The 10171-nt window shown below is 43.3% G+C and overlaps 1 protein-coding gene across 1 annotated transcript; it reads left to right on the top strand.

Annotated features, from left to right (window-relative positions):
* Nucleotides 1-631: 631 nt before the first annotated feature.
* Nucleotides 632-9061, top strand: LOC120987301 (guanylate-binding protein 2-like). Its single transcript, XM_040415877.1, has 9 exons — nt 632-654; nt 798-923; nt 3151-3341; nt 5268-5510; nt 6226-6509; nt 7471-7683; nt 7904-8006; nt 8334-8527; nt 8817-9061. Exons 1-9 carry the CDS (start codon nt 632-634, stop codon nt 8931-8933), a joined length of 1494 nt encoding a protein of 497 aa, XP_040271811.1. The 3' UTR covers nt 8934-9061.
* The last annotated feature ends 1110 nt before the right edge of the window (nt 9062-10171 follow it).

Raw genomic sequence — 10171 nt, forward strand, 5'->3', positions numbered from 1 at the left:
CTTCAATGCTCTGACTGAGGGAAGGAGGTTGTGGCTCAAAATTTCACAATAAATGGCCCCATTCATCCTCTCCTTAATGCAGTGCAGTCGTCCTGTCCCCTTCACAGAAAAGCCCCCCCCCCCCAAAGCATGATGTTACCCCCCCCCCCCCCCCCCCCTATGCTTCACAGTAGGGATGGTGTTCTTGGGATGCAACTCATCCTTATTTTTCCTCCAAACACGACGAGTGAAGTTTAGACCAAAAAGTCTCATCTGACCACATGACTTTTTCCCCGGCCTCCTCTGGATGTGAGGAAACCTGGTCAAGAACTACAGGAAACGTTTGACCTCTGTAATTGCAAACAAAGGCTTTTGCACCAAATATTAACATGGATTTTCTCAGGTGTTCAAATACTTCTGTTAAGCAGTGCAAGACAAATAACTTTTTTTTTAAAATCATACAATGTAATTTCCTGATTATTATATATATATATATATTTTTTATGCTGTCTCTCAGAGTGGGAATGCACCTACAATGTGAATTTCAGACCCCTCCATGATTTCTAAGCGGGAGAATTTGCAAAATCACAAGGGTGTTCAAATACTTCTTTTCCTCAATGTAACTATCGCTGGGATTGTGCTAGGAGTGAAAATGAAGTCAGGGCTGAATACCAGGTAAGTGAGGAACCATGTCCAGGATTTACTTACTCTTTCAATCCTCTGCTGCTCGAGCAATGACCTCACAGCATAAGGCTTATGTACATTAGAAATCTACAATCTGTAATTCTTGGTGATTTTGAGGAATTGCATTAAATTTATTTTCTTGTACGGCAGGGAGACTGTAAGAACGACGCTTGGATCTTCTCCTTGGCGGTGCTGCTGAGCAGTGCCTTCGTGTTTAATAGCTTGGGGACCATTGACCAGCAATCTATGGAGCAGCTACAGTATCCTTAATGCACATTCATTTAGGACTAAGCAGAGGCGTACATAGAGAAGTAAGGGCCCCATAGCAAGGATCAAACCAGGGCCCCCACACAGGACTGGAGGGTTTCTGCCTAAACCCTTACTTCATGTATACTGGCTGCTTGCAGCCCTTGACCGGCACCAGAACATAATTAGTAGAGTGCGGTTCTCCATCTTCTTCAAATAAACCCTTTTCAATGACCCTTGGAAATTTTTCCACTGCTTCATTTGCTAAAAGTTCCTTTAAAAGGAAGAGTCCTGACCAAGTTTTCACCTCCAGCAGAAGAGGAGATGATCCCAACTAAGACTGGGTCCCCTCTTGCCCTGGGCCCCATAGCAATCGCATGGTCTGCCACTATGGTAGTTATTTCCCTTGGTAATACGTTTTATTAGATTTTATCATTTCATTTATTGTATTTATCTGCAATCCATGTGGATATCTGAACCTTATTCGGGGATGTGTCATCTTCCTCACCTTCTATTAGGCTGTGGTTCCCCTTTTTGTGCCTGCAGACCCCTTTACAAATGTTCAGAAACCTCTTCAGTCACAAAGAAACATAAATAGTGTGAAACAGTAACAGGAGCCGAAGAGGATGGGGGAGGAGGGGGATGGAGCTGCACTGTCTCTACCTCAGTGTACTGCTCTAGAAGGGAGGGGCGAGCAGAAGGTTAGTGACGGCTCTCACATCACATGGGTCCATCTACTCAACAGGCATGGAGAAAGAAACTCTACAAAAGAATCCCAAATATTCAGGTTACACCTGAATGTTATCTGCCGACTTATTGCTCTATTTCCACCTGAAAAGACAAATCTACTTCACATAGAAATGAGTGGAAATTCTAGCTGGTAGAATGTAACCGAGCGTGCCATTTAGGTGGTTGATTCACTGGTGGTGCCACATAGACTCTAAGACCACGCAGTGTAATGTGCTGTAATTACACCTTTGCATAGCAAACCCACAAGAGATGCCAAAAAAGTCTCCAGACCTCCCATCCTCCAATGGCCTCCCAATACTATTAGGTCACTTCTGTTTCCAGGTCCCTGGGGCAGCACTTTGCATTTTGTAGGTCCTGGTGGTGCATCCGCTGCTACCATTGCTGGTACAGGTGCAGGGCAGCTATCCACTCCTCTTCCTTCTCCGACTCCTGCCATCTTTACAGCAGTATGCCTTCATCCATCCACTGGTGGCTCAGATGAGGTCCATTCAGTTCCAGCTAGTAGATTCCAAGAATTCCCACAAGTTATAAAGAAATGTCTTTTTATTTCAGCTTATTATCTGGCAGATCCTACTTTTCCTACAGTGAGGAGCAGTATATGTCTTCTACAACCCACCAGGTCAATCTCATTCTGATGTGTCTTTCATCTGCTGCACTAAGGTTTCAGCAAATAGCATTGGGAATTTAGGATTAATGGTGTCCTCAATGCTGAGAAGGATCTGATGAAGCCTAGATCCACAGAAGATCTGTTCTCCAAGATGTTAGGAAAAACTTCCCTGCCAAGTTCTTTCAAAACGACTACCTAGAAGATCTTATGCTGTATACAGGTGTATATACTGAATATATGTGTATTGGAGATATATATATATATATATATATATGTACCTAGAAGAGCTGATGCTGTATACAGGTGTTTATACTGTATATATGTGTATATATTGCAGCGGGCGCCTTCCCCCGGGGGCCCTCTCTATATTGCGTGCATCCCAGGTGTAGGAAATGCCGAGTGGTATGTTGTGGCCTAAAATGTCTCTTTATGTGTGTCACGGTGCTCCTACCTGGATACGTCTGGACCCCAGGCTTTAGCTCTATTCCCCCTATTTAGTGCTTTAATTGAGGGATAAAATAATAACTTGAGTCCAGACCTTGAGATGAAGTTCAATGGCAGCTTTACTTTGCATAAACGTTCTCCAAAACGGTTTACAGGCTTTGTCTTGGTCCCATCAGGCTTTAGCATGAAACTGGGAGGCAAACTCCACCCTGCTATATCTGTTTCTTTCTGACTCTGCTGTACTGACAGGCTGGCTGTATAACTCAGCTTCTTCTGTATACTGCACTTTAATTAGTAGTCTGACTCTAGGTTATGCCAGGGAACTTTCCTCATGGCTCCTGAGGCTTCAAGCTTTGGCCTCCATGGCCAGCAGAGCTTATGGTGCTCTGGCTGGCATGGGCACATCCTTTCATCTTTTCCTTAACAATAAAATCTCCCAGTTATGTGACCGAACTGACAAAACTGATTAAGCTGAAGTCGTCCTCCGGAGAAAAAGACGACACCGGCGAATATAAGAGATTCTTCCCGTCATTCACCTGGTGCGTCCGAGACTTCACTCTATTACTGGAGAAGGACGGTAAACCCATCACAGAAGACGAGTATCTGATGACATCTCTGCAGATGAGGAGAGGTAACATTTCTCATTTTAAGCATTTGTTGACAATAATTTCTGTAAGTTTTGATAGGTGCAAGGGCTCGGGGTGCCGGACCGGGGCGGGGGTGGACTTTTCATGTCTAGGTAATGTGTATGGACGTGAAGTTCCAACTGCAGGTTGACTCTCATGACTTCTTCTTTAGTACTTCACTGATCCAAATATTGGATTCTTATTGATTTCTGCCACATTTACAATAAAAAATAAGAATAGAGTTCCCAAAACACTGCATATTTTTGCCCCATCTTCCTGTTTCTCATGTCGGCTCTTTCCTTCCCCTGTTCTCCACATCACTGCATCCTGGCAGGATCTTGACTTGTTTTACTTCCTGTTTTCTTCAGCTTCCTGTTGGGTTTTCTAACCAATCCCAGCATGCCTTGCTTCACCTAAATCACATGAAGATGGGAGGGAACAGTGGCGCAATCCCTCAGAAACATTGAGAGTAAAGCATGCTGGGCCTGGTTAGTCCTACCATGATGCTCAGAACAGGGGAAGGAAAGTGCTGAGATGGAAAACAGGAATATGGGAAAAAATATGGCATTTTTGGGGCAGTCTGGGCAGACAAAATGTTATTATGGGACTGGAGAACCTCTAGTTAAAAAATAATTTGTATAATTCGTAATTTGTTAAAATAAAGAAACACTTGAGTTCAACTTGAAAGAAACTCTTGGTCATCAAGACTCTCTATTACCACTGCTCCGCTCTCACACTTCTCCCTTTCCTAAGGACTAAATGCTGTAGATAAAGCAGGAATTCCTGATGAGAGTAGAGTAGATGATGACACCTCCTGTCTATGTTCCCTTCATGTTCATCACTATATTACGATATGTGGCAACTCATCAGGGGCCGAACCAAATTAGTGATACAGTAGAGATGAAGTCTCACCGACTGCTGTACAATTGGACTTTTCATGAAATTGTTTTGTCTTGAGATTAAGAACTTCATTACTGAAAAAATATGAAGAAATTATCTTTCTGCTGCATTATCAGTGAAGAAGACTTCTTCTTCTGTCAATGCAAAACAACAGTCCAAGTGCTTCCTTCATCTTCTCCTTTGCTTAAATCCTATTTTGTCTCATTATGGGATTAAAAATGATAAATGTATCAAGAAATCCTCTGTGTGTCCCAGGAGCTCAGCCATGTCCTCCTCCTCCTCCTCCTCCTCCTCCTCTTCATGCATCTGGCTGCAGTAGAATGTGCAGTAGAACAAAAATATTGTTTTTGTACTTAAAATGATAAAAATATAAAGTAAAGTTTATCTTTGTGTAATGCTAATAAAGTCAGGTGAAATGTAATATAGCGGTATAGAGGATGGGGGTGATGAAGGGGAGGATATAGTCCATGATCAGTTCTAGGGATGTAGCATTTTCCACGTATGACGCTGATGTCATATTGCCTGGACATGGCATCAATGTAATATTTGTGGGGGTCCGACCCCTGTAACCCGCTGGCCAATCACAAGATCAAAATGGCAGCAGAGTATGGAGGCCATGGACTCTCCATGTGGCCTCCGATAAAAGTCTAGAAAAACCAACAAAAACCCGATAGCATCACTGCCCCTTCGTTCTAGTGATTGGGGGTGTCTACAGCTGTATGACGCCAGGTGATGAGATACTGATAGCAGATCCCGGAACCAAGTTATAAGGTCTAGACTCAAGAGCCAAGTGATGGTGACGTGGTCCTCAGTCTGATATAAACTTCCAATCATGTGGTCCTGACTGGTACCAAGTGTCAGCTCTACTGTGACAACCCCGGTGTCCAATGTATGGTGCATACTGGTACCTGCAGCTGCCAACAACTAGGAAGCCCCATTGAGAAATCTCGACAAGCTTTTCGGCCGGTTCACCCCTGAGCAGAGTGGCGTTCACTTACTGTATAGTAACACTGATAACTTATCTCTTCAAGGTACTGGCAAGGAAGCCAAGAACTATAATTTACCCCGTGAGTGCATTCTACATTTTTTCCACACGCACAAATGTTTTGTATTTGACCGACCGGCGTCAAAGAAAAAACTTCAGGTTCTGGAAGAACTAGAAGAAAGTGAATTGGAAGAGGAATTTGTGGAACAGGCAACAAAATTCTACAGTTACATGATCACCGAGAGCCTCGTGAAGACACTGGCTGGAGGAATGGAAGTCACCGGCAGAAGTAAGTCACATAGTGAGGAATAAGTATGCACGCCCTCCGTTAATGGGCATCTGTCAGCAGATTTGTCCCTCTGACACTGGCTGACCTCTACCATGTGCACTTGGCAGCTGAAAGCGTCTGTGTTGGTCTCATGTTCATATTTGCCCGCATTGCTGAGAAAAATTACGTTTTAATTTATGCAAATTAGCCTCTAGGAGCAATGGGGGCGTTGCCGTTACACCTAGAGGCTCTGCTCTCTCTGCAACTGCCGCATCTTCTCCACTTGACAGAGCGAGGCGTGACAATGTTTACCTTATTGTTTAAATCACGTTTTTATGTGATGATTTGTTCTATTGTTCATATTACTATCCAATCTATATAAAAAGTCCTGAAATCTTTCAGTTTTCACACTGACCCCCATAATAGGCTGACAGTAACTGTAAAGATCATTTCTTAGCAGTCATCTCATTATCATCACAGGCAGGAATACAATAGCAGATCACACCTATATAACTCAGGGTCCACCATTTGAAAACAGATGATCACAGCTCATCTCTTCCCCTCCCTGCACAATGACCTCTGCACGTCAAGGAGCATGCCCACAACACTCCCATAGAAGTCTGCAGGTTCCTATAGTCCATGTAACTGTTGTAAAGCATATCTCTGACTGCTGTTCACTGCTCAGGGATGATGGCCGTACAATGCTCCATGTTGGATCTTTACTTGTATGTTCTAGTGTTAGCGGTTCTCGCTGACTCCTATGTGAAGGCAATTCAGAGCGGAACAGTCCCCTGTATGGAGAATGCGGTTCTGGCTTTGTCCGAGATTGAAAACACAGGAGCTTTACAAGACGCACTGTCCAAATATGAACGGGAGATGGACAACCATGTCCTGAAGTTCCCAACAGAGACACAGCAAGAATTCCTGAACCTACACATGGAATGTGAGAAAGAGGCCATCAAAGTCTTCCTGGGACGATCACTGAATGATAAGGAGCAGAAATATCAACACAAGTTGAAGGTCAGTCCCAGATCCAAATGTCCTCAAAATTGTTTGAATCTCTGTATTCTTATGTTCTCAATGCCAATCATTAGTTCTAGGGACCAGCATCACAATGCCGAGGATAGTCCATGGTCACTGTAAAGGTAGAGAGGCTGACAGCTCCCTCTCCGGACTTCTCCATGCACATACACACTTGAATCAGCTTACAGCTCCCTCTCCGGACTTCTCCATGCACATACATACTCGGATCTGCTGACAGCTCCCTCTCCGGACTTCTCCATGCACAGACACACTCAGATCTGCTGACAGCTCCATCTCTGGACTTCTCCATGCACATACATACTCAGATCTGCTGACAGCTCCCTCTCCGGACTTCTCCATGCACAGACACACTCAGATCTGCTGACAGCTCCATATCTGGACTTCTCCATGCACATACATACTCAGATCTGCTGGCAGCTCCCTCTCCGGACTTCTCCATGCTCATACAGATTCAGATCTGCTGACAGCTCCCTCTTTGGACTTCTCCATACACAGACACACTCAGATCTGCTGACAGGTCCATCTCTGGACTTCTCCATGCACATACATACTCAGATCTGCCAACAGCTCCCTCTACAGAGTTCTCCATGCACATACACACTGGCGTTGGCTGACATGTTCTACGTGAGTTCTTCTGACAATAGCCTTATGTGTCTGGGGGCTCTAAGACAGTGACTACTCTCCATTAACATGAGGCAATATGGGGATTCACTCTGTCAACAAGTTCCCATGATGCAATCAAAAACAATTTCACAAACACTGATCAAAAAGTTTCCAAATTATTGCAGATCGTTTGTATTCAGCCCAAAGTTTGAGAAGATCTAATAGATTTTTCTCACCACCTGCTCCAGCACAGTCCTGCACAATACTGGTGGTTTCCATGATGATTGCAGATTATTTGAAAAAAAATAAAAAAGATTTCACTTTTTTCTAACAGGAACTGATTGATAATAAAATGAATGAATATTCCACAAAGAATGAAACGGCTTCAAGAGATTTCTGCAGGAAACTTCTCCGACAGCTGAGTCTGACTATGGAGGATGACATATTGGCCGGAAGATATTCCAAACCTGGAGGACACAAATTGTATTTAATGGAGAAGCTTAAGGTTATGGAAACTTACAACGTAACTCCTGGAAAAGGCATAAAGGTAACAAGTTCACAAAGATGATGAAGGCAAAATAAGAATCACATTCAGTGACCTTGCAGACAGCGACGTCGTAGGAATCCTAAACAATTAGCAAATACATAATTACAATGTGAAATTCCGATTGGGCTGGAGCGTCCCCTTCACTACCATTTTGGATATCTGAAATACGATTCCCTTAAAAATAGTCAAACTACAACTGCATTATTTTTTGTAACCACAGGGTCTGGAAGTGATCCAGGAGTACGTCTCTGAGAAGAAGGACGTTGAAGCTGCCATCATCCAAGCAGACAACACCCTGACTGAGAAAGAGAGACAGCTAGCAGGTGAGAGACGGGCAGCTCCTGAAACCTGTAGTGTCATGGCCCCCGGTATTTGACCCATTGAGGTCTCTGGACCTCTGTGCTTAGAAAAGGAAAAACATTACGACCCTAACTATATGCTGCAAAATTCTGAGAAAGTGTGTAGTAAGAAACTATTCAGAAAAAAAACTAAAAAGAGGCCACATTGATGAATCGAACCCTCTTTTTTAGGATTGGTGGGGTTCCCTGTACCGGATAAACCAACTAATATAGAGTTTCTTGGGTTCCACCGGTGGGGGACCCTCTGATATTTATCTATTAATACTTATTGGTATGTACTCACTATTTTAGAGGAACGGGCTCAAGTGGAAAATGCAGAGAGGGAGAGAGAAATTATGGAGCAAAACAACAGAAATCTGCAAGAACGCATGGACGACCAAAACAGGAGCTTCGAGCAGCATAAACAAATGGTCATGGACAACATGGAACGAGAGAGGAAGATGATGATGCAGCAAAACGAACTGCTGATCAAGCAGAAACTTAAGGTAGAGTATTGTAGAGCTGCCCGCTGACATTAGATGTTTCTTGGTGGAGCATGACCCAAAACTGGTCAAAACCATAAAATGCATACAGTTTATTAAGTGGTATTGTTCTTGTGCCATCTCTCGGAGGTTGTGTATCAGTTCCGTCTGAGTAGCAGTTGCTGACCCTTCGAGTCTTACTGGTGGTGTCTTGCTGCTCAAGTATACTGTAGTCAACAGCTTTAGAATTTTGCAGGCGATTTGATAAATTTCTTCCTTGTCTCATCTCTTTTTTTTTTGTATTCAATTTTAGGAGCAAGAAGTGATGATGAATGCAGGGTTTCACGACAAAATGAACGCTCTGCAGAGAGAAATCAATAGTTTACGGAGTCAGAACAGCTCAAAGAAACGACGTTGTATTGTGATGTAAACTTCTTTGAAAAAATAAACTACTTAAAAAAAAAACTCCTTAGCAAAATGTAAAAATATTGGTGCAGTAAAGTTCCCATAATCTGGATCCCACATTATGGAATTCTTGGTAATCCAGCATAAGAGAAGAATGGTGGAGGATCGGGTGGCCACTGTCCATTCCGTGCAGTCTACTCCGAGGACCTTTGCAAGAAGTTTAACCTTGATAAGTGTCAGACCTGAAGCACGTTGGGGTCCACCAAGATGGAAGTTTATAAAAAATGGCAGACTACTGGATGTGGCCCATTGGTTTGGTAGATGAGCGGGCACAAGCATGGAACCTTGAGCATACGATCTGTAGACAGTGCAGTCAGGAATTTGGCAAATTTTGTAAAAAATAAAAAGAATGAGATCCTCTGCGGTATCTTCAGGCTGCATGTAGTCAGCTATACCTACTGGGCGGTTAAGTGTGCCAGATTAATGGGGTTTGACTATTCTAGTTTTATTGACATGTCTCATGTCTTCTCTTTTAGTTTCAAGTAAATTTTATAAAAAAATTTAACAAATCAGAGAAGAAAAAAACAAAGACTACACCACTAAATAAGCCCCACACAGGGGGCGACTAATGGTCACTTGAATCCACAGCCGAAATCATAACCGAACTATAAACAAAACAAGAAAAAAAAATGGGAAAAGAAGGATATCCCATGAGTAGTGGGGCATCATTAGATCTACGAGCAAATAGGGCAGCAGGAAGGTGACCTCATATCACCCACAGCATATATAAAAAATATAAACAGTAAAGAGGACCCGCACCACAAAGCCTCCTAAAGTCACAAGAGGCAGCCTGTGAGAGGAGGACAGAGATTCATATAGGAGTCAACCGTATCACCTTCAATAGCTGCAATCTTTTCATATATGCCGATTCTATCCATGCACTGTAGGACTTCAGATAAATTGACCTATTAGTACGCCATTCGGCAGCAATGTGTATGCGTGCCGCTAATAGAAGAAATTGGGCCAATGTAAACGGTGCATACTTTAGCCTTAGCGGTCTGTCCCCGAGTAGATATGCAGATTGACTTTTATGGAACGTAGTGCCCAGAACATCTGAGACAACCGAACATATAAGTGTCCAGAAGGCGCTGACTATAGGGCATGCCCACCAAGTATGATACATACCCTATGAAATCACAGCCTTGGAAGCAAAAGAGCGAGACTGATGGGTAGATACGGTGTAATCTTTGGTGGGCACCAGGT

Source organism: Bufo bufo, chromosome 1, assembly GCF_905171765.1.
Source record: "Bufo bufo chromosome 1, aBufBuf1.1, whole genome shotgun sequence".
In the NCBI taxonomy this organism is placed as follows: domain Eukaryota; kingdom Metazoa; phylum Chordata; class Amphibia; order Anura; family Bufonidae; genus Bufo; species Bufo bufo.

Coding starts and splice junctions, on each gene's coding strand:
- LOC120987301 (XM_040415877.1), top strand. CDS start 632: ATGAAGTCAGGGCTGAATACCAG. Junction 3,342..5,267: donor ATCTCTGCAGATGAGGAGAG/GTAACATTTCTC, acceptor TATCTCTTCAAG/GTACTGGCAAGGAAGCCAAG. Junction 6,510..7,470: donor AATATCAACACAAGTTGAAG/GTCAGTCCCAGA, acceptor TTTTTCTAACAG/GAACTGATTGATAATAAAAT.